The sequence below is a fragment of the Pelodiscus sinensis genome, chromosome 11, assembly GCF_049634645.1.
Source record: "Pelodiscus sinensis isolate JC-2024 chromosome 11, ASM4963464v1, whole genome shotgun sequence".
NCBI classification, from domain to species: domain Eukaryota; kingdom Metazoa; phylum Chordata; order Testudines; family Trionychidae; genus Pelodiscus; species Pelodiscus sinensis.
Genome location: NC_134721.1, coordinates 24,608,311 through 24,633,365, shown reverse-complemented (window position 1 = coordinate 24,633,365; position 25,055 = coordinate 24,608,311). Strand labels below are relative to the sequence as shown.

Below are 25,055 nucleotides of genomic sequence, written 5' to 3'. Positions count from 1 at the left end.
TATCCAGTAGAGCATCACAATTACATATCTACTGCAGTTCCCCCAGTGGGTTTTCAGTTAGGACAACAAGATAGATGTGTATGGAACAATGCCTAATAGGATCTAGTTTATTTAACCCAAAGATGGAACACTATACAAATAGGCCTCCCTCTCCCTCTCTAGCTGGCGGGAGAGGGGCCTGAATTAATTTTAGTCCATCAACCCATTTATGTTTAGGTCCCTTACCAGCAAGGCCCTCTTGTTCCGGAACCATCTTCTGGAGCTGGGCCTTTTGTCATTGACTGAGAAAGGTTCTCTCCTTCTGGATCAAAGTCCCCACAGAGATCAAACCATGACCACGCTTCCTCAGAACAGGCTATAATTCCTCTGATCAGGGGCTTCTCTTGCTACCTGATGAAATCCTTCCACAGGGTCCAGAGGCCACTGACCCCTGACATTCATAGCTCCTCCCGTTTGAAATCTCTCCCATCTAGGAATATGCTTCATTGGTTTTCCTTCCTAGTGAGTCCCTTCACCAGAATCCCCCTTGAGAGCTTTGTCCTTGTGATAGTTCCTTGCTCCAGAAACCTCTCTTCTCTAGACCACCCTTACAGGGAGCAGCTTCCTTTTATTATGCCCAAGAGAACTGTGAATTGACATGTACACTCATGGCCCTACAGCAATGTTATATCATTAATGTTTGTCAAGGCTGACTGAGAGAGTGGTCAGGGTTGTTGCAATATAAAGGTAACTCCTAACCTGAGAAGCTTTAATATGCTTTCATACTTCTTATTTGATAATATCATACATACACAGCAGTGTTATTTCGGATTAACAGTCTGTATCTTCATAATATTGAAATAATGTCAAGCTGGAGGACTTCTTACTCCGATTCCTGTAACCCTCATTTTACAAGGATAAGGGAAGTCGGAGGAAGAGTGCTGTACCTCGGACTTCCTGCTGTGTAGATAGCACCAAAAGCCAAAATAAACTATTTCGACTTAAGCTACGCAATTGACATAGCTCAAGTTATGTAGCTTATTTTGGCTTTAGCCCTGAAGTGTAGACATGTCCCAAGTACCTGAGGGGAACGTACTAATATTGAAGCAAAACAACTACCACTGAGGCATTGGTCTTAACATTTTTATTTAACCATTGTGGCAAATGCATTCTGACCTGTGCAGATAGATACTTATGTAACCAGGCCAGCTGACATGGTCAGGGAAGGGGACAGTTGCCCCGAGGCCCAGTGAATCAAAAGAGCCTGGGTCTCACAGCCATTACCACGGCTACCGCAGGAGCAGTGGCAGCAGCCAGAGCTCCAAGCCCTTTAAATTGCCACCAGAGTGCCATGCAGAATGCTTCAGGTGGCTGTGAGGGCTGGGCAGGGGAGGCATGGCGCACTCCAGGCAGCGCTGAGGGCTAGCCAACCCCAGCACTGCCCTTTCCACCTGAGGCCCCACCTCTTCTATTATTCTATTGCCTCCTTAGGGATTTGCACGCTCAAAATATCTTAGATACAAATTATATTTGCTGAACATGTTTTAGTCTCAAATTTTTAAAGATTTGTTTCTAAAAAGTGCTCCCAAGCCAATGAAATGTGATCATATTTTTGATACCCTACTATCAACACCACACCTTATATATGTTCAAAATAAAATCTCGCAAAATATTTGGTAGAAAATTGCACTGTGACAAAACTTTTTGTTAAAAAACAAACATCTAAAACCAGAAAGTTTTCCCCAGAAGTGGAGCTGAGCTTTGAAGCCTGTATATGAATTGGGCCCTGAAATTTACCAGAGTTTAGAGGGATTTAATTTTGGATTCTAGTCTGGGCCCATGTCTTAAACCATAGAACCACAGAATTAGAAGGGACCACAAGGGTCATCTAATCTAACTCCCTGCCAAGATGTAGGATTTGTTTGTGTTTCTTATTTAAACAAAACTATTTGCTGATGATAGAAAAGCTATAAAGGTCAATTACTAATTAGTGGGATATGAAAGTGCCAGGCACAAGCCAAGTATAATCATTACCATAGACAGGTTGTATTTTTATTTTTTCTCACTAAGAAATTTCAACTTATCTTGCAACTGAGATCTTTTAGCTATACATAAAGAGCCACAAAATTATGCAGCACACAAGCCATGATAGGTAGCTCCCATATAATAAAATAATTAGCAAACTTCTTTACCTGTGGTGTCCAGCCTCCCATCACGTAGAGTTTATTATTTACTGTTACCACAGCATGGCAGGCCAGTTGCACTGGAAGAGGTGCCACACTTCTCCAGCTATCTCGCTCCATGGAGTACTTCTCAACACAGTTTGTGACCAGATACTGGTTTTTCAATTTAATTTGCCCTCCTATGAGATACAAGTCATTATGAACAGTGCCCAATGCATAGAGTTCACGAAACTGAGCAGTACACAAACTTTGCCAAAACCGGTTTCCTCTATTGTGGTACCTGTAGGAAAATCCAAAATTAGAAACTGTGGTTCTGATAAGTTCATACCAATTTTGTATTTAAATTTCCCTTCTCCAGTTTCAGATAATGTTACAGTGGCAACAGAAGTTTTTTCTCTTATTAATAGAGAAGAAAAGTTTCTAACCTTGAACTCGGTAGGATTAATTATGAGCATCAAATTACTCACACGCGTAAGTGTTTGCACTATCAGGGCTATAGTATGGATTTAGGAACCTAATTCTAGGCACCCAAGTTTGAAAATGCTGACCATAATTAAAGCGTCCTTATTTTGCATGAGCTGAGCAATCATAAGTTCAACTGCACTCAGTGACAGCTGCAGTAGCACCTCTGAAACAAAGGCTGCATTTATTTCAGTGCCTAGTTATGGATTTATGTTCCTCAGTTCAGGCCCAATGTTTGCAGATGTTGGCTTCAGTTTTTAATCTGTCTTGATTCCTGCTAAGCTCCCATGTTCCTTACCATGGATTTATCTGAGGGAGGACTAAGTAAAAACAGAGTGAAGGTTTCAGGATATATTTTTATTCATTTATTATTATTATTATTATTATTATTATTATTATTATTACATTTTAGCTCCCATATATCATCAGTATGGTATAGTTAAAGTTGAGTGTAGATTCACAGATGACCAAACTCATTTGTTAATTTCAGACATCAGCACCACTATGAAATAAATGATCTGGAGGAATGATCCAGGAAAGAAAATATTAACAACTGGTGACCTTTGAGTTAAGGGAATATGAGGTACACAGAAAGAGATTTAGGACCAAATTCAGCTAATTTTACTTATTCCATCTAAGCCAATGGGCCTTCTCATGAGGTAAAAGGGTCAGAATTTGGCCTTAAATATAGCCGGAGATGCTTCAGTGTTTCGTGGAAATGGATGGATTTCCCTTCACAACAAATTGCTTTGGGTAACTAAAATCTGTATCCAAACATATGAAGAGAAGAGTGCTTTCACTAGTGCCCTTTTCCTGTTCCTGAGACATTATTTAGAATTTAATTTTAAAAACAATTATTCATTTCTCCCTCCCATTTGCGGATACAAACCTATAAATTTCAATGTTCTTGGTTTTTTGTCTAGACATTTTGGCAGCACTGGCCTCCCCTGCCACAATAACATCATTGTTCTCAGTGACAACACCAGTACACACACTTCCTAACCCCTCACCATACTTTGGGGAGGAAATGAAGTAAGTCTTTTGGGTTGCAGGAGCATAACAAAAACTGGCATCTGCATAGCTACCATGTCTTGATCGAATCCCCAGAGAATTATTGCCAACGCAAAGGAGAAGATTGGTGGTCTCCATGCCATAACGAAGACTGAGAAAGGGGTGGTTGGATTTCTTTATCATTTCTAACGCTCCATCAATCATATCATGACATTCTGAATTAGACAGAAGCACTGTGTTCCTTTTCCGAGCTTCCACTAGGAAAGAAGGGCTTACAAGTTCCAGTCTAACTTGCTTCAAAAGTTCAATAAGATGCTCGACACGTGATTTTCTGCTGTGGTTTACCCATCTGAGGACCAAGTCCAAAATGCTCTCCTCCCGAGATACATTCAGATCATCTGATCTTATGAGACTCAGCAATTGCTGTGCTTCAATCTCTAATATTTCGTCATGCAAGCTCACCTCAGCAAAGTGCTGATACAAATATTGTCTGGCTTGATCAGACAAATCTTCTGCCCCAATGTGCTTTGCAAAATAGTAGATTCCCACACAGTTGGAAGCATCCATGTGGTCCATCATGTATTTCTGACACATACTGAAAACATCTTCCATCTGCATAAAAAATGCAGCAACTGCAACACTTTGCACATTGGAATTAGTGAGGTGCAAATCTGCACTGTACATGTATTTGAGTATTATAGACACGCTCTCTGCTGAGATGTCATAGAGTACCACTTCTCTTTGGGTGCACTCAAGCAAGCCACATGTAAACATGGCTTTGAAATAAGGACTGAAAGCAGCCAATATAAGTTTATGGCACGGGAACTTCTCACCTTCTGCTACAATGACCACATCAATCATTTGTGTTAATTCTTTCATACTGTTTAATTGATCCAGTAAAGTCAAACTATGTCGCTGCTTCCTTTTCTCTTCAGTCTTGTGATCCATGATGAAATGCAAGGTTTTCTATTTTTAAATCTCTTCAAGGACTTGCTTGATTTTTGGAAGGGCTATTTGCATGTCTGATTGCTCTCAAAGTGATATGCCTTCATGATAAAATATTTCTGGGGGGAGGAAAGCATATAATTTTCTTATGAGAATAAATCCTCTGACAATTGAATTTTGCTGTTAAATCCTAATGATGGTAAGCATTTCTAGAAGACAGGTTATAAAACATGAATGCATACTTGAGCATTTATAACAATTTTATTTTCAAACTGAGCTTCATTCCAAGATGAGGGCTGTATTTTTTCACTGTCATTTTTGATGCATGAACAAATGAAATATAGTTTTAATTTTTCATCTAAAATCGATACATATTTTAATATTCTGACTGGTCACTGGCATTTAATAGAAAAAAATTATTGCATAACAGTAATGTTCTAATGATAGAATGCATGCTGCCAAATATTTATGCTATTGTTTAAAGAGATCTGAGAAATTAAAGATTATGTCCCAACTGGAACTAAAATTACAAGGACAAATCCTGCAGGCCTCCCTCAATCAAAATTCTTACTATATCGTGTGTAGACATCCACCTACCTGTTAATTAACTGAAAATTATGCCCTATGTTTCTGCTAAGCCTAAAAATCAGCTATACATATTGACACTCATCAACTAAGCCCATTTTGACGTATGCTGTCAGGTTAAAACTTGTACATTTTATTGACCTTACCTATGTGACAAATAGGTTTTACATCTCCGATTATTAAAATGGAAAGAAATTGAAAATGTACATATCATCATTACCTTTTACAGTATTCTCAGGCTGGATTCTGAGAATCAAGTGGTCAGTTTCACTTCTGTTTATAGTCCTTTTAGAATCACTTTCAGGCTATCATATGGTAACACAATGTTGCCCAATTTGCCTTGGAAACTGCAACCCAGTGGGAGTTCTGTACATGCCATTAGTGCAAGGTTGATCCCTAATTAAAGCCTTTTGCCTGCCTTGATTAGTTTTAGATGTGATAAAACTCCAAGGGAAAAAAATATACTTTCAACTTCTATAATTTTATCTCTGCCATTTGGCTTACAGTTTCTCTCTTCTATCCCTTTTTAACCTGACCAGTCACAGATATAAAAATGAAATAAAAAGGGCCTTATTTCAGGGCACTTACACTGGCAATTAACTGGAATAACACTTTGTCAGGCCCCAAACTTTCAAGACAAAGGCCAATCAAATGATCTTTGGGGTGCCATCCTTTTCTATTTTCTCCTCTCAGTTTTCTTATCACTAAAAAGAAAACCCAAACCTCCCTTTCAGAGTTCTATTTTGGGGCTCTCTGCTGTGTCTTCTCTTAGGGCCTGAACCAAAAGCTACTAAAGCAAATGGAAAGATTCTCAATGACAGTATGTGGTTGTGGATTGGGCCATCCAGCTCAGCTCTTGCACACGCACCCCTGGAAAAAACAAACAAACCTGTCCACCACATAAACAGGGTTGCCAGATGGTTTCAACAAAAATACCAGACACACTTGATTTTACATCATAATCTACATTACATCTTATTTAGAAAACACCGGACATTTATATTCTCTTGTTTAAATTTTCTCAATTTGTTTCCTGAACAGAAAGCTCAAATACTGGACTGTCCAGTTCAAAACCAGACACCTGGCAACCCTCACCTTCAGACACACTGAGAGGACATATTTGAAAATGTGGATCTTGTACTTTAAACTGCTGAAGATGCACCGCTGTAGTGTTTCAGCACAGACACTTACTACAGCCATAAGATGGGTTCTCCTGTCGCCGTAGGTAATTTTGTGTCCCTGAGAGGCAGAAGCTAAGTTGATGGAAGAATTCTTCCATCTACTTAGTGCTGTCTACACCTAGTGTTAGGTCAACTTAATTATGGGACTCAGGAGTGTGCATTTTTCACACGTAGGGAGCAGTGGCATAGCCAGAAGGGGGCCCCGACTTTGGGTAGATGGGCAAAAATGGGAGGGAGTGGATGGTCGGATGGGGGAAAGCCTTGACCCAACCTGCTCCCCAGCCAGAATGCCGGGGCGGAGTGGGATAAGCCCCAGCACACCAGCCCTGCTTTCTTGCCGGAGCACTGGGAAGGCCTGGATGCAAAGTGGGTGGGCCACAACCCACTCAGGCCCATTTGTGGCTACACCCCTGCCTCTGAGTGATGTAGCTGGGTCCACCTAGCTTTCTAGTATGGACCTGCCCTCAGATTCCATATTAGTTGAATGGAAATAGTCATCTGACTAGCCTGCTATCTAGTTGCTTATATGGCTTTCATGAAGCTTAGTCACCTCTATGAAGTGCCTTCAGATCTACACCCAAAAATTACTATTAAAAATAAAATATTAAAAAACCTATTTTTGCATTTAACGTCTTGGTGGCTTTTATCCTTTGTAAAATCCCTTAAATTCTTTCCAGCTTAACAGCACCAAAGGGCCAACCCAATGTTAAAATGAATCCCTTCTCCTCTTGGGCCTTGCCCTGCGGTGTGGAAATCCAAGCAGGTTTTATTTTGAACGGAACCTTAAATCATTACATATTGCTTGCTGATTTCTTGCTGATTTTGGCACTTCACTGCCAGAATTTCCATAGCATTTTCAGAGAAGCAGTGCATCTCTCAGCATGGCAAAATAATACAGTTTAATGAAACTTCCAGGCACTTAAAAAAACAAATAAACAAGCAACCAAATCCCCCCCCCTCCCCAAAAAAGAGAGGGAGAACAGGATGTATAGACTCCTACGCTGAAGAGGAAGGTGCAAGGAAAGCTCCACCTCCTTGAGTGGCGGTCATGTATTGGTTATTATTTACACATTTGTCCTTTAAAATCTCCAATGACGGAGATTCCACAACCTCCCTAGGCAATTTATTCCAGTGTTTATCCACACTGACAGGAAGTTTTTCCTAATGTCCAACCTAAACCTCCCTTGCTGCAATTTAAGCTCATTGCTTCTTGTCCTTATGCACTCACCCCTGCCTCAGAGCCAGGCATCCCCACAGCATCCCCCATCCCAGTGCACTCTCCTCTCCCCCGAGACAGGCATCCCCAGTGCCAGAGCGCCCCACCCCAATCAAATCACCCCTGCAGAGCCAGGCACTGGAGGAATGTGACAGCCGGGTAAGGAAATCTTACTTTTAAAGTCACTGTTCCTGCCACCTAGCCCTGCTGCCTTGGCTCACAGTGTGTAGAAGGAGGCATCACATGGCCAGCTCCCAGGTCTCTGCTCAAAGGGTTATGTGGGCCGGACAAGCGTGCACTCTGCTCCCATCCTAGCCTGGCATGAGGGCGTGGCACCCAGCAAGTGCCCCCTACTGCCCTCCCTTCACTACGCCTCTGCTGCGCTCCTCACTCCCCTGTCCCTGCCAGACGCGGCAGAGGAAAATGGTCCCTGCTGGGCTTCCCTCTGAGGGAAACAGGAAATACCGGACATTTCACATGTCTGGTATTTTCTTTTTTTTTTACTGGACGGGGGACCCAAATAATGGACAGTCTGGGCAAAACCAGACACCTGTCAACCCTACACACAGATATTGAATGTCACCTTGTAGTTCAGCTCTCTTAGGTCAGACAGCTGATCATTTTGAAACCATCAGTGGAACTCTTCAATGCTCACTGCCCCTTACAGACTTCAGTGGGAGTTTTGTCTGCAAGCAAATGGGCCCAGGAGGCTAACAATAGTGGGCTTGTTTCTTCATTAGTTCACACTTTGTATAGCCATTAACATTTTTGTGGTGCAGGTGCAAAACATGACCACCAATCCAAGTGTGTGAAGAATTTCAGGTTCACTACCATTTCACGCTAGGGTAAATGGCTGTACATTATATAAGGTAATACAGATTCAAGCCCACTGAGCCCATAGAAAGGACCTGTTTTTCTGCTCAAACTGAAGTCAATGTGTAAGGCGCCCCGCCGCCGGAAGAAGGGGGGAGGGGAAAGCCCCCCCTTTTAACCGTCCTATTGCCGGGCGCGCCCCTCCTGCCGCTCAAGGGTTTTGCAACCTTGCTAGTCCCACCGTGCTATGCCACGCACGGATTACACCGCCGCCTATGCAGCTGCCACACACTGGGGGAAGGGGGAGAGAAAGGGGGTCCGGGCCCGCGCCCGCCCTCACTCCGGACCCCAACCCAGGGCCCTGGAGTCAGGACACTGGTCCTCACTCACAATGGGGGAGGGGGGTCTGCGAACCCTAAACTCCCCCGCTCACGGGTTCCGCGGCCCCGCCCTGGGCTGCTTCTTTCTCCCCCCGGTCCGTCCCCTCCTTATCCTCAGCCCCCTGGGTTTAGCCGCACCCAGGGCCGCCAGTACCCGGTCTCCCCCGGCTCCTCCCGGGCTGCTCCGTCTCTCCGCTCTCCCCCCCCCCCCGTGCGGGCGGTGGCTACTTTTAAATCCCCCGCCCAACGCAGGCCGATGACGTCTCGCCCTGCGTCATCCGCAGGCGCCGTGTCCCTCCGGCGCTCTGGTGATGTCACGCTCGGTGTGTGGCCGGGCGGGCGCCGATTCTCCCTGGCGCTTGGGCCTCCCGGCCCTGACAGCGTCTCTCCGGGTTCGGGGCGCCCCCGGGCCGCGGCCGTCTCCGGGAGTGGCGGGGCTGCCCCGCCACACAATGTTATAATTCCACTTTAGTCAAAGGAATAACAAAGGGCAATGACAATGGGCAGACATTCGGTGGCCTTTGTCCCCCACTGCATCTCTAGGCTCAATGCTCAGCATGCAGAAGCGTATGCTGAGAGAAAATCCCTGCATTTCTGTTCTCCTGCTAGCAGGGACAGTCATGAGTCAGCCTCCTACTCAGGGCAGTAGCAGATGCCACCCTGCTTCTTCCCCTGCTGGCAGCCTTCTCTGTGGGTTTGAAAAGAATAGTGGGGCTAGCAAAGATGTCACTGAAGAGAGGCTCATTTGGCAAGGGAAGGGAAGAGGGCCCCCAGGTGAGTGGGGAACAGGCTGGAGGAAGTTGGTAGAGACCCAAGGGGATACATAGGGTTGGGGATTGTTCTTAGATCTGAGGATGGCTTGCTTGGGGTGAGTGGGTGTGTCTAGACTACATGCCTCCGTCGACGGAGGCATGTAGATTAGCCAGATCGGCAGAGGGAAATGAAGCCGTGATTAAAATAATCGCGGCTTCATTTAAATTTAAATGGCTGCCCCGCTCTGCCGATCAGCTGTTTGTCGGCAGATCGGGGCAGTCTGGACGCACCGCGCCGACAAAGAAGCCTTTCTTGATCGGCACAGGTAAACCTGGTTTCACGAGGCATACCTGTGCCGATCAAGAAAGGCTTCTTTGTCGGCGTGTCGCGTCCAGACTGCCCCGATCTGCCGACAAACAGCTGATCGGCAGAGCGGGGCAGCCATTTAAATTTAAATGAAGCCGCGATTATTTTAATCGCGGCTTCATTTCCCTCTGCCGATCTGGCTAATCTACATGCCTCCGTCGACGGAGGCATGTAGTCTAGACGTACCCAGTGAGGAGGAAGAACATTAGAACATGTGGAGGGTAAGTAGAAGAAAGAGGTATGGAAGGAGAGACTTAGGTTTATCTACCCACCCACCCATCATCATCACATCTGAGGGCCTCCACTCTCCACAAGTGTTGAATAATATAGCCCTGTCTGCCTGCACTATGAGATTTATCATGTTGGAGAACCCTGTTAGAACACAGATGTTCCTCCCATCATGGTTATGCACTTAAAATAATGTGATCTGACAGTGTTGTTGGGGCCTAAGACTAAACAATGGGCCTGAGTTTGCACTGTATTAAACCAGTGTATCTCTGTTTACTACAGATTTGCATCATGGTATTTGAGGGGAGAATCCATTTCATTTTTCTAAACTGTGTGCTACAGCCTTTCTGAAAGACTTTAATTAATCCGTGCTATCCTGTTTTGATACTATCTGTAGTGACCCCAATGAACTTAATACTATTTACATACTGTATCTTTGGGTATGTCTACACTACCCTCCTAGTTCGAACTAGGAGGGTAATGTATGCATACCGCACTTGCTAATGAAGCCCGGGATTTGAATTTCCCGGGCTTCATTAGCATAAGCGGGGAGCCGCCATTTTTAAATCCCCGCTGCTTCGAACCCCGTGTAGCGCGGCTACACGGGGCTCGAACTAGGTAGTTCGGACTAGGGTGCCTATTCCGAACTACCGGTACTCCTCGTTTGACGAGGAGTAATGGTAGTTCGGAGTAGGACCCTAGTCCGAACTACCTAGTTCGAGCCCCGTGTAGCCGCGCTACACGGGGTTCGAAGCAGCGGGGATTTAAAAATGGCGGCTCCCCGCTTATGCTAATGAAGCCCGGGAAATTCAAATCCCGGGCTTCATTAGCAAGTGCGGTATGCATACATTACCCCGCTAGTTCGAACTAGCGGGGTAGTGTAGACATACCCTTTGTGTTTATCCAAAGGGAAATAATGTGAAGGACATAGTGGCTTTGTAATCTTTTCTTTGTGCCTTACAACCTCCCCAGTTCAGTATGCTATGACTTAGAGATGCACCCATATAAAACCAGTGTGAGGGAAGAATGAAGCCTTGTAAATCTGCCTGTGCCAATGCACCTGTAGAATCATAGAATACTAAGACTGGAAGGAACCTCGAAAGGTCACCGAGTCCAGTCCCCTGCCCTCATGGCAGGACCAAATACTGTCTAGACCATCTCTGATAGACATTTATCTAACCTACTCTTAAATATCTCCACAGATGGGGATACCACAACCTCCCTGGGCAATTCCAGTGTTTGGCCACCCTGACAGTCAGGAACTTTTTCCTAATGTCCAACCTAAACCTCCCTTGCTGCAGTTTAAGCCCATTGCTTCTTGTTCTATCCTCAGAGGCCAAGATGAACAAGTTTTCTCCCTCCTCCTTATGACACCCTTTTAGATACCTGAAAACTGCTATCATGTCCCCCCTCAATCTTCTCTTTTCTAAACTAAACAAACCCAATTCTTTCAGCCTTCCTTCATAGGTCACGTTCTCTAGACCTTTAATCATTCTTGTTGCTCTTCTCTGGACCCTCTCCTATTTCTCCACATCCTTCTTGAAATGCGGTGCCCCGAACTGGACACAATACTCCAACTGAGGCCTAATCAGCATAGAGTAGAGCAGAAGAATGACTTATCGTGTCTTGCTCACAACACACCTGTTAATGCAACCCAGAATCATGTTTGCTTTCTTTGCAACAGCATCACACTGCTGACTCATATTCAACTTGTGGTCCACTATAACCCCTAGATCCCTTTCTGCCATACTCCTTCCTAGACAGTCGCTTCCCATTCTGTATGTGTGAAACTGATTGTTCCTTCTTAAGAGGAGCACTTTGCATTTGTCTTTATTAACCTTCATCCTGTTTACCTCAGACCATTTCTTCAATCTGTCCAGATCATTTTGAATTATGACCCTATCCTCCAGATTAGTCGCAACCTGTATCTGTCATGTCTAGCGGGGTTGGTGTGATAATGAGAGAGTACTCTCACAGACCTGAGTTAAGGAATCATGTCATAGGGTAAGTGATTTGTAGACAGGCCATAAAGCCATGCTGTACCCACTGTTTAAAAGCTGTTATAAATATAGTCCTAAACCTGCTCCCAAATCCTGCAAACACTTTATAGGACTATTCAAATAAGTACCGTATTTTCTGGCATATAAGACGACTTTTTATACTAAAAACATCCCCCAAAAATCGGGGGTCGTCTTATACGCCGGGTATAAACATACAGGCAGTCCCCGACTTGCAGGTACGAATGGGGCTTTTCTCGCCCCAGAGGACACGGACTGCGGGACCTCGCGGTCCCGCCGCCCGTGTACTCCAGGGCGAGAAAAGCTGCTCCGCGTCTCCCTGGTCTGCAGACCAGGAAGACACGGAGCAAAGCCGCGGAGGGGCTCGGGCAGCGGGGCAGCCCAGACATGCCTGGGCTGCCCCGCTGCCTGAGCCCCTCTGCAGCTTTGCAAAGCCTCGGGGGAAGCCAGCAGCAGGACAGCCCAGACGTGCCGCGGCTGTCCCGCTGCCGGCGTCCTCAGAGGCTTTGCTCCCGGTGTCCCTGGTCTGCTGGAGATGGTCCCCAGCAGACCAGGGGCACCGGGAGCAAAGCCGAAGCGGCGGCGGGGTGCCGCGCTTCTGAGGCTTTGCTCTGGCTCTGGGACCATCTCCAGCAGACCAGGGACACCGGGAGCAAAGCCACAGCCATGGTGAGGTCCCGCGCCTCTGAGGCTTTGCCAGAGCAAAGCCTCAGAAGCGCGGCACCCCGCCGCCGCTTCGGCTTTGCTCCCGGTGCCCCTGGTCTGCTGGGGACCGTCTCCAGCAGACCAGGGACACCGGGAGCAAAGCCGGGGAGGCGGAGGGGTCCCGCACCTCTGAGGCTTTGGTCTGCTGGGAGGGGGGCAAACTAGCCGCAGCCGTGGCGAGGTCCCGCGCCTCTGAGGTTTTGCCAGGCTTTTGTTGTGGACCCTGGGGCAGAGCAACTGGGGCGCTGCCGGTTGGCCTCTTAAGGGGGGGTAGTCTTATACGGCGAGTATAGGCAAAAACCTATGTTTTAACTAGAAAATTAGGGGGTTGTCTTATACGCCCAGTCGCCTTATACGCCGGAAAATACGGTAACATTATGCACAAGCAGGATCAGGATTTCAGGGTATGTCTACACTGCAGAGTTTAAAAACTTCACTTACTTCCACACTGCAATCATGTTCCTTCGAGAAAAAAAAAAGCACAAGAACAGAGGGTTTTTTCCGACATTCGTTAACCTCTTTCTATGAGGAAGAAGCCTTTTTTCGAAAGAGCTCTCTCAGAAAAAGGCATGTGCGGACGGGGAAGCGGGAGGTTTTTCGAAAGAAGAGGAAAGAGGAAGACGCACAGGTGTCCTGCTGGGCACTCCATCCATAGTAATCACAGCTTAAATGTGAGATAGCATCCATTCAGTGTGGACGCTATCTTTCAAAAAAGCAGATCACTTTTTCAATGCGCTTTTTCTGTGTGGACACCCTCTTTCGGAAGAAGTTTTTTTGGAATATCTCTTCCAGAAAAGCTTCTTCCAAAGAAGCCTGCAGTCTAGACATAACCTCAGTTTGCAGCTCTCTGAAGCATTAACAAAAGACTCTAGGCTCATTTTCATTAAAAAGCCTATCAACATGCACAAACTAAAGTATATGAAATTACCAAAAAAATCTACTGAGGGGATCCATATGGCAGAGTCCCTATCTCTCTGTAGTACCAAAGTTTAGAAATCATAATTATGTCCCATATGAGGCAGGACTGGGTAACTACAGTAAGTACCAGGCTCAGGACTGTGCTTTCAGTTGTTAAGATGTTTACATAAATAGTCATCATGCTGTTTTAGCAAGTTGTGGGAATTTCTTACACTGAACCTACACTATAAGGCAGACACATTTAAAGAGAAGTATTTCCTTGACTTTATCAGTTCTTTCCATTTTCCAAGACTTGAACTCAACACAACAAATTGTAACTTCATAGTCTCCCTGGGGGCCAAATTCTAAGCTTATGATTCAGTTTGTATTCAGTGGAATGAAATAAGAGTTTTGCTGAAATAAAGACTTATGGGAAATCAGAAAGGACTTTAGGATTTGGGGGTTGAGCCATGTGCTTTTGAAAGGTGACAGTATAGCCATTTCTTGCTGTCTACATTGAAATTGAATATTTGAGAACCTGATCCAGTAGCTGATTTCACTGGGAGTTCTGCATATGTTGGAATTATAGGGTTAATTGGGTCTTAAAGTTGAATAGCAAATGATTTTTAAGTAGGAGTTATCTGTTTTGTTTTATACTTTGTTATGAAGTAGGATGAAAATTACTTCAACCTTAACTACAGAGTTAATGTTTTTAAGATCTGAAGTTATAATATTTATTCCTCCTCCTAAGAATGATGCATTTCTTTAGCCTCCTCCAATCAAAGATCTCAAAGTGCTTCCACAAACATTATTGAATGAAACCTTGCCACTCCTTTGTGAGGTAGCAATTTCCCCTCATTATATGGATGGGGAACCTTTGGCACAAAGAACTGAAAGGTTACTGAGAAAAAGTGAAGATAAACCAGGAATAAAATTGGAGGAAGAAGGGGAAAATCCTTTCACTGATTTCTGTGGGTCCAGAATTTCACTCCTATACTTCAGCTACAAAACCATCATTCTCCTCCTGACTTCTAGTTTAACATTTCATTTAGGTGAGGTAACTGGAAGCACATTACTATTCTCACTTATACTATTGGAAAAGTTATTAAAAGGATAATAAAATGGTACTGCTCTGCTTTCTGCTCTGGTTTATAAAGGGAAAAGGTGTGTATTGAGTGGATAAAGGGGACACAAATGTAAATTGCAGTGAGATACTGTATTTATATCAAGCTGTCAGGGGTTAGATATCATTATAAAACCTCCAATACAATGCTTGACTATTTTGTAATATCACCAAGAAGCCCCAAATATACTTATAGCCTTGTTTGCTATTTTCATATTTTGTTGTTTGTGAAAAATGGGTCCAATTTCAAATCTTCAATTGCAAATATTACCTTATTTTGTTTTTGATTTTCCTCCTGTTCTAGTCTACTAACTTTATTTTTATTTTACCTTGTTTTGTTAATCTTATTTAATATTATTGTTTGTGCAATGCACCTTATTGTTAATAAAAATAGTGCATACTATTATGAAGAAACTAACGCTTATCCTCTCCAAGGCTCTGGGATACTGCATGAACAGTTAAAAACATAAATACCCATTTGTGATCTCAGAACCTTGAATTCCAGCTTTTATGAAGCTATCATACTGCAAGTATACTCTGTCCTTGATTCTCAGTTCCACTACAGTCCCTTTGTGCTTCTGCAATGTAAAGGGACTATAAACTACATGGAATTGCCTTCCCTCACCCCATTTCCTTTAGATAGAGACATTTCTCAATTGGAATAGAGTCAGCATTGTGAGTCTGTCATTCCTTCTTCATCCCTATACAGAAAGCATGGCTGAGGGAAAAGGATGTGGATTACCTCTGTGTGCCAACAGAATAAATAGAGAACAGAATAAATCCTTGTGGAAGATGGCAGTGAGGCCTTGTCTACATCCATCAATCTAACCTACTCAATTTCAGCTATGCAAATAGAATAGCTGACTTCGACATGTCTTCTGTGCGGTCAAGTCAGTGGAGGGACTACTCTCCCATCGACTTCACCTACGGTTTTCATATCGGTGGAGTACCGGAGTCAACAGAAGAGTGCTCAGAGACTGATTTATCACGTCTAAGCAGACACAATAAACCAACCACCAGTGGATCAATAGCTCCACCCTGTAGTGAAGACAACCCCTCAGATGTAAGATAGAGCGGCCTTCAAGTCAATCCCAGAATCTGAAGGTGGTACAAAGTCTTTTTTATCTCATCTTCCTTTGGGGTTCTAACTGCTCAGTCAAAGCCAAGAACTAGGGACTCTGCTTACATAGTCTGTATGTTTTCTATATTCTGGTGGGCTATGAAGAAAATATGTTGTTTACATAAAATTGTACACCCTGGCTATCAGCCACTGGCGAGGTAAATCAATATTAGGGTGATAACATTATAAACTGTGTGTTTAGAATCCCAATATTAGATTATTGTATGGCCATTAGACATTGTTAGCAATGGTCTTTCCTTTCTATAAAACCTCCACCTAAATGACTTAGGAACCCAAGTCCCATTTTCTAAAGTGATTTAGGCTTTCACTGTGACACAGGTCCCTAAGTCATGCAGGGATTTTTGAAAATGTTGCCCATAGAGCCTGATCCAAGTCCCAGCGGAGTCAGAGGAAGGACTCCCATGGATTTCAGTGGGCGCTGGATCAGATTTATAACCAATATCACTGTTCATTGCTGTAGGAGATTTGCACTTAGGTCCTTTGAGCTAGAAGGGATGGGAATGATGAGCCTTTAAGTTTTCTGAGCGTGTAGACGTTGCAAGTAAAATTTGTACTTGGGATGAGATTGGCCCATATAACAGACAGTGTGAAAATGCTTCACTCCATGTATTTTTCCTCTTTCAAAACCCTTTAATGTACATTTAATGCCATCCTGTGACATCGGAGAGTATGATCTTAGGCAATGTGAGTTCTTATGCGCCCCACTCATGAACTGCCTTCTGCTAGAAAGCTTATTGCTAGATGTGCTCTAGATCAACTCTCTGGTGAGCCACAGTGTGCAAATGGTGTGCATGAGAGCAAACAGTCATTGCTGAAAAGCAGCATACATGACCGTGTGTTTCGTACTAGGAGGTATATAACCATATAACTGTTATAATCCTGTTTGTGTGTATTGTACCTTTAAAATGCTAACTGCTATAAGCAGAGACTGGCAGCCATTTTGTGTTGTGTTGAGGTCAGATTGTTGTATAGAACACACATACACACACATTGCTCCCTCATGCTCACTTACTTTTGTTCTTCTTAGTTTTGTTGCTTAAACTAAACTAATCTTAAGCAAAAATAATTTGGACTTAATATAGCATTTTGCTCTTTGTGTGTGGAGAAACATAATGCCTAACACTGGGTTTTTTTTTTAGCATTTTGCAATGCTACAAAAAAAATGTTAGTGGTGTCTTTGATCACTAGACACTTGTTGGAGATACTTCGATTGCTTTTCAAAGGGGTTGTGTGATGTGTGGTCCTGAAAAGATCTGGCACTGAGAGCTGCATTTATTGCCAGCCCACAACCCTGAAGTGGAGTTAGATTAATACTGATTCAATCTCAACAAACACCAGGAATGTTTTTTCTTTAAAATGTTAGATTCATACGCATCACAGAGCTAGGAATGAAATGACTAAGTAGGCTACCTTTTAATGATGTCTTAGCATGACCTTAATTCAACAATGCTCCAAAACCCTGAGAAGTCAATGAAGAGATTCCCACTGATTTTAGTGAACATTATATCAGGCACTTTGTGCCCATAAAAATTAGCACAAGCAAATTCCTGTGTGGACAGTTTTTGTGCATAATTTTCAATGGTACATGACAATGATGTAAGTTATACACACAATACCCATTTTTATCCAGTTTGCATTGCACTTTGCAGATGGCTTTTGCATATATAAAATTATCATTTGCACAGAGAAATGATAAAAGTGTATGCATGAGTATTTTACATTTCCAAAATTATATGTTCAGAAAAAGAAGTCATTTTTCCAAAATTTGCTGTTAGGTAAATCAATTTTCCAAAGCTCTCGAGTTTCTCTTTTGGCTTGTCTAACCATGTTTGAAATACCAAAAATACTAGAAAGCTGGAAATATTATTCATGTTTTTGCTTTTATAAATTGTTTGGACTATTTTGCAATTACACTATGTGTGATTTAATGATTTGTATAAACCAATTTCCACTTAATTTTTTTAAATAGGCAGAACTTGTGAAATGTAATTGACAATAATTACTTGAGTCTTGAAACTTTGCTACCCAGAGCAGTCATTTGGTTAGTGTTCTCAGAGTTAAAATCTCCTGACAATCAACAGGGAGATTCAAATATCTTGCTAATTGTAGTACCCTGACCCCTTGACATCAGCATTTCACTAGTTACTGTGCAATTTATTTGACTCTATCTTTTGCTATAACTTTCTCTTGTTTCAGTGTCAGTCAGTAGCAGGCAAATATTGGAGGGCTATACCCCTCACCACTCCAAACACGTAGCAACCCAGCAATGCATGGCACTGCTATGTTAAAAGTAAATCAAGAACAACCTCACAATATAGACTATATGCATAAGAACCTCACAATTCACAATGAAACACCTGCACTAACAATTCAGAACTCCACAGTCCAGGCCAGACCGAGACACATGAAAATCCTAAGACAGCAAAGCAACTGGTTCTCCAAGAGCTGCTGCTGAAAACAGGGTTAGAAGTGTATGCAGTTTTCAGATTTGAGGAGAGTACAAAGGTACTTTCATTGGTGTGTGCAGCACAGGGACCCCTGAGTTTCTGCATCTACAGAGAGTCTCTGTTTTCACAGTTACAACAAACCCCAAATAAGTACAAATAAACCCCTGGTTTGTTGTTCTCAGAGGTTCCCATACTGAGATCCCCGGGAATGTGTCCAACATGACCATTTTGAAATCTACAGAGAGCCCTATATGGAAGCAAGAGGGCCTTTGTTTCAGTACCTCCAGGGGGTGCCCAACAGGTCCAAAGGGCTCCAATTTATCTGCCCCGTGTAACCGCCAGTTTTGACACCCCGAAAGGTCTCCCTAAGATCTTCAGCCCCCGTAACCTTGCCCATTACAGTAACACCCACCCAACAGTCCAGAGTGGCACATGCTTATGGCACATGAGCCTCAGCAGGAAATCCCCTTTTCTCTCATGCCTAGAGATGGAAGTGAATATATCTACCTTTCTGCCTATTGTCCCCGAAGCCTCTGGATCCACATATGTCTGGGAGACTGCGTGAGATTGGGAAGTAGCCAGGAATGGGGGGGGGGGAGGAAGAGGAGCGAAAGGGATACCTCATATGGCTGCTTAGGAGAGCCTCATGTGGACAGAGAAGGAGCCAGGGGCTATTATTAGACCTGGCTGAGTTCCTAGCTATGAGAGGGAGCAGTGTTAATGTCATATGGAAAGTACTTTAGGACTAAGTGGAAAGCTTTGGATGGCACTGGCATCTTCCCCCTAACCGTCTTCCTTTCACTAACTGGTTTGTCATCAGCCACATATCACCATTAAAAAACACTGGGATCAGTGCAGGACCAGACCGCTTCCACTTCTCACTGGCAGAAGCCAAGACCCATCCCAAATGAATCCATTCACCTTTCTCCACCCCCACATAAAAGGAAACATACTGGCTGGGGAATCAGTAGAAAAGGCTTCTACTCTTGCTCTGCTAGGGTAGGATTCTCTCCCAAACCCAAGGGTGTGGGATGCCACCGTGCAAAGCACATTTAGATTAGGATTTGACCTACATAGAGACGGATTAAGGGTAGCGTTCCACTCATAAGTCTAAGAGCCAAACTTTTTCTTCAGATATTTGTGCCATTCCAATTATCTTGGATATTCCCCAGTTTAGGAAAAACACTAGAAGGCACAGAGGGCACATTATAGTTCTGTGCCACCCACTCACAATCTCTGACACAGAGGGCTTGTCAGGGGCGTGGGCCAAAACCACCTCTCTGTTCCAGTTATTCTTGGCTTCTGGAATGGTACTGTAGGTAGCTCTAGCTTAGGCCCTGGATCAAATTGGTCTCCCTCTGCCCCTGAATTTGGGGAGCCAGAAAGGTGAGGGTCCACTATTTCTCCCTAAGAGGCACTACCTTCTGCTTGGATACAGCTCAGAATCAGGGACACTGGCTTTACAGCTTTGCAGTGTCTAAGAGGAGCTTCAGAAAGGTAGTCGTGTTAGTCTGTTTCAATAAAAACAACAAGGAGTCCAGTGGCATCTTAAAGACTAACAAATTTATTAGGGCATAAGCTTTTGTGAGATGCTTTAAGCCAGCGGTGTGAAACCCGTGGGTCTTCCTGGCTCGGCTCCCGATGGGGTGGATGGAATGGCAGGGAAGCAGACCAGTGCTTTAAATTAAAGGGGCCGCAACAAAATGTGCTTTTTTCTTCAACAAAATGTGCTTTTTTCCTCAACACAAATTTTCCCAGCCCTGGAAACCTTCATAAATTAAAAAAGGTTGAGCATCACTGCTTTAAGTGAAAGAAAGGCAAGGACACTGAGATGGGAGTATAACATCAGTGCTAATTAAATCAGGGTGGATGTTCTTTCTTCCCCCTTCATCCCCTCCATTTGTCTATCAGTTCTGCTCTTACCAGGTCACTTAAACCTAAGATAGCAGGGTAGGGATATTGGCCCTTTTTAAAAGGAAGCATTAATTTCTCAAACTAAGGGTTTTTGGGTGTTTCCTAAACAAAGTTTAACTTTGAGACTTAACTCTCAACTCTGAGCAGAAAAAAAAGGGAAGAGCATTTTAGGTTAGAGATTTAGCTATGAAGACATGAGGGTCTAATTCCCTTCTCATATTGGTGTAAATCAACAGTAAATCCCTTGGAGTCAAGAGGGCAGGTCACTGGAGCAACACAGATTCACACCAGCTGAGGAAATGAACCAACATAGTTGCACTAATGTAAAACAGTGTAAATTAGAGGAGAATCTGAAGGCCCTCAATCAGTCATTTAAATCTTAACATATTTCGAAGCAAGTACAGAAAAAATATAGCTTCTAGGACAGCAATGAGCAACCTAGGCTAGCGAGTGGGCAGTATGAGTGGCCCTCTTTCATCTCAGTGGGCCGCAAGATTGTCATATCTAAGATGATTTCCTGGGATAGGGTAATTTTGCTAACTGTGCTTGCATGCCTAGAATGTACAGGATGGGCAGACTAAACTGTAGCAGCGCTTTGACTGGAAGCCGGGTTGTGTGAAATCGGCATCCGCCTCACTTCACACGCCCTTGCTTTACATGTGTGTCACTTTAGTGACACTGGTAGGAAAAAACAACACGGGCAGAAACCAGTGGAATCTGGTAATCCTGCACACGGGCAACGGTGAACAAAATGTCTCTCAGGCCACACACAGAACCCTGATTCACCACATGTGGAATCCAGGCTGCCAGGGTTGCCCACCACTCCTCTAGAATGAAGGTCATACACTGGATTAATTTTATGCCTACGTTTTTATGTGAAAGAGATATTAAGCCAGGTCTCAGGATACTGAAAATCTTTTTTTACCTCTTTTTTATTTTTAAACACTGTTGATTAATTATAAAAGCTTGGAAAATTGAAACTGAAATATAGACTCATAGACTCATAGACTTTAAGGTCAGAAGGGACCATTATGATCATCTAGTCTGACCCCCTGCACAGTGCAGGCCACAGAATCTCACCCACCCCTCCCAGAATAATCTTCTCACCTGTATCTCAGATATTGAAGCCTTCAAATACTTTGAAGACCCCAAGATGCAGAGAATCCTCTAGCTGTGATCTGTACCCCATGTTACAGAGGAAGGCGAAAAACCTCCAGGTTCTTCCTTATCAAGATTTTTTATTCTGCTACTTGCAGTTAGTGGTTTGTTATCACAGGCTTTTTCAAAAGCGCCAGGAAGGACAGTCAGGTGCACTTCACTACTAATACTGATTATGTTGCTTTTTAAGATGTATGGCACAAAGTATGTAAATCTTTTGAAAAATGCGTATCTAAAAGATTACCATGGAGTTTCCTAGTTGAACTAAAAAAATATTAAGCTGGTAAAAGATTATTACTGTTCCTCTTTTCTGTTGACCAAATTGCATGGATAGATGGTTGTATGAATTACTAGATTGTTCTTATTAAAACTTCAGTTTTATTTTAGAAATCCAGTCTAACGCCGTATTTTTTTTTTTAGAAGCCAAGAAGGAATGTTAGATTGAGGATGAAATGCCACAGCTGTGCTAAAAGTGAACCATAGCCTCCAAATTACCTTGTTCCCCTATTAAACGGAACAATTTATAGTATCTTGGTGGTTAACACAGACTGCTTATGTAATAAATTGTATTTATTTGGAATCATATTGCTGACATAATAATAATAATCATGTTTCACTTTTGGGTGCATTTCTTGAGCTAATTTGTATAATGAGTCTGTTCCATAAAAACACTAACTGAGGCTTTTAAAACAAATTTATTTTTGTCATTAATGTAATTCTAAATATTTCTGTTTCAATTAATTGAAATTAATCAAGGAGCCTGACTCATCACTAAAATACTCTAGCTTTATGCCAGTGTAACTCCACTGAAATCAGTACTGATTTAACTCTGTAAAACTGGAGTAACACAATGGTGAATCAGGCCCAAGATGTGTCTGCTGAAATTAAAGCTCTTCTTCAGTGTGAAGAACCCTGCCTTCCTCTTTTCACGCAATTGAGTCATAATCCTTCCGTTATGATATCATCTGTTGTCAAGGTGACTATAAGGACAAAATGACTGACTAAGGAGTGGGTGAGGACTAATATTTTTGCTTCACTTCAGCAAACTAGTAATAACAGAAAAAGAAAAAAGTAATGACAATAGGACAAATAAGTGATTCTTTTAACATTTCTAAAATATAAAGGCCTTTACGGGGAACTACAGAAGTTAGTGTAGTATGACAAAGACTGATATATAATGGAAAGGCAGATGTACACATAAACATAATAAAGGAGTGGAAACATTGGTTGGGTTTGAGGTTTTGGAGTAGAGTTTTGCATGGCACTGTTCAGTCAGTACATACTAACTTTCATGTAACTGCCATGAATAGAGTATTTTCTTTCTGATTATTATTTTTCTGATTATTGCTGATTAGTGATTACCAAGCTGTATGGGCTAGAAAAACACACATTGAATTCCAGAGAGTATGTTTATCTGAGTAAAGAGAGGCAAGATTAAATGCAATATACAGTAGTTACAGTTCATCCATGAATAAAAACCTATTTTGAGTGTATCTTATTTGCTATATATGCAAGTCTTCCATACATATAGCTTTTAATTGTGTCATGGTTAGAGATTGGTAGATACACAAGCAACTGTGACTTTTAATTGGTTTTTGTAGAGTTTTATGGTCACTTTTTATGCCTGATTCAGAAAATACAGCATAGTTTAATTTCTTTTCCAATCCACAATGTCATGACCGTCTGGTCACTTCTTTTACTGCCACCATTCAAACATTAAGACCTATGTGCTAGTTTAACCTTGTCTTTACTTATTATCAATCCTGTCATTGCACAGTGGTTTCATTCTCGCCTGTGCTAAGATGACAAATTCATAATTTCACACAGGTGTTTCATTAAACTGGTTCACAAAATTCTAACCTAAAATTCTTCTGGCTTCCTTCCCTCCTCCTCTGTGAATGTCTCCTTAGCATGTCCACTTCCTCTCAGTAAAGCCACAGAAGACCCTACACAGGAGTTCTTTAAGGCTCCAGATTTGTGGGTTGGGGTGGACTACCTGTGGATTCTATGTTAATGAACATGCATCTAGAAAGACTAAGTCCAGAGCGAGTCTAAATTGGTACAGCATATACACTGAAGGCACTGCTCAGACTCTCCCCACATGTGGCCATAGGGACTGAATACTTCCTCTCATCTAGAGCTCAGTCCTTTTCTTTAGGACATAGCTGGGGCATGCAACTGCTTCCCCTGAGGAGTCATCTACAGCACTGTGGCCCCAGTTCAGCATGGTGCCTACCTGTACGCAGGTACTAATCCCATTGACATCAATGGGCTGCTCCCATGCTTACACGTTACTGAACCGGAGCCTGTGTGCACAAACAGAGAAGTTGATTGTTGTACCAAATGCCAGCTGAACAGAGAAGGAATAAGTCAGGGCAATACAATTTTAATTTGAGAACAGCAGAGAGTAGCAGGAGGAATGTGTCTGGAAGAGTATTCGTATCTATGTGTATCGCCAAGAGCCTAGTAGTAAACTGGGACCCAATTACTCTAGATGCTTTAAAACACAGATTATTAGTATTAATTATTTGTACTGCTGTAGAGATGAGACTATGTTGGTGAACATGTATTTGAGAGAGAAAGATTATTTGAATGGAGAATTCTAGTGTAATCCTGTTATCGGTTCTCCATTTCAGTCAAAATGCAAACACTAATTTTGTTTCTAAGATACGTGTTGACCTATGCTGTAAACCAAGGGTAATTCTGAACCTGCCAGTATCTATCAGTCCACAGGGCCAAGACCCTGAGGTCCCTCTGAATTGAAATCTCTTTCTGGCTCCGTCAACTTGATTCCCAGGTTGCCTTGCAGATAATGCAGCATGCCAGCCACCCGCTGCTTTTTCATTTAAATAAATGAGAAAGTTGTGGCGAAATTAGCACCCCGGTGGTGGCAATAAGGACAGACGCAGCAGCTGCCCTGAAGTATGTAAATTGCGGTTTTGCACATTAGGGGTTGATGTTGTTTAATTTCTAGGTGTCTTTCTGGCTTTTACTTGAAAAGGAGCCTCTCACCCATTTGAGATGGCTTTTAAAAAACTAAAACAACCCATGTAACTGTCATGGATAGTAGTAGTTCCAGGATTTCCTTTCTGGTCATTGTGGATAATTAGTTTTTACTGAGTTATATGTGCAGGCTGCTGCTTATAGATAAAAGCGACATTGACCTCCACAAACATATAGCCTGAGTAAAGAAGGCAGGACTAGACCTGTATATAAAGACCAATTTTCCTCTTCCTTGTCCTTCAGCCCAATTCATGAAGGGATACCACAATCCAGCATCTCAGTATCAGGGTTCTTTCTCTGGAAATGACTTGGCACCGCACAGAGAAGAACTGGGAAGTCAGTGAACTCATCAGATGGCAGGAAGAGGCTGATTAGACTGGACAGAACATCTCTTTATATCAGCTGAGGTAGGGAAGGAAATACAAAGAAGTTTACAGTGTGAGGTGTGACATAGTGGGGATTTTGTCCACTCTTGTGGTCCACTGTGTTCACTCTGTTGTTACATTCATTGTTTGCTTTGTTGTGCTCTATGCGATTCCTATTGTCC

The 25,055-nt window shown here is 43.0% G+C and overlaps 2 protein-coding genes across 5 annotated transcripts in view; one reads left to right on the top strand and one right to left on the bottom strand.

Annotated features, from left to right (window-relative positions):
- The window catches only part of KBTBD12 (kelch repeat and BTB domain containing 12), a 57,480-nt gene extending 38,462 nt beyond the window's left edge, over positions 1–19,018 (bottom strand). For all 3 annotated transcript variants that reach the window (XM_075938807.1, XM_006120219.4, XM_075938808.1), the window contains exons 1-3: positions 18,941–19,018; positions 3,514–4,699; positions 2,172–2,442 (exon numbers count right to left, since the gene is read on the bottom strand). In XM_075938807.1, coding sequence (XP_075794922.1) covers positions 2,172–2,442; positions 3,514–4,583 — 1,341 coding nt within the window. In that variant the 5' untranslated portion in view covers positions 4,584–4,699; positions 18,941–19,018. The remainder of the gene's footprint in view (positions 1–2,171; positions 2,443–3,513; positions 4,700–18,940) is intronic.
- A 3,505-nt stretch (positions 19,019–22,523) lies between these two features.
- Positions 22,524–25,055, top strand: part of MGLL (monoglyceride lipase) — a 128,159-nt gene continuing 125,627 nt past the window's right edge. The window contains exons 1-2 of one of the 2 annotated variants that reach the window (XM_014572069.3): positions 22,524–22,576; positions 24,752–24,915. The gene's annotated coding sequence lies outside the window, so the exon portion shown is untranslated. Of the gene's footprint in view, positions 22,577–22,808; positions 22,934–24,751; positions 24,916–25,055 lie in introns of those variants that run through there. The other variant, XM_075938805.1, reaches the window with a different exon arrangement.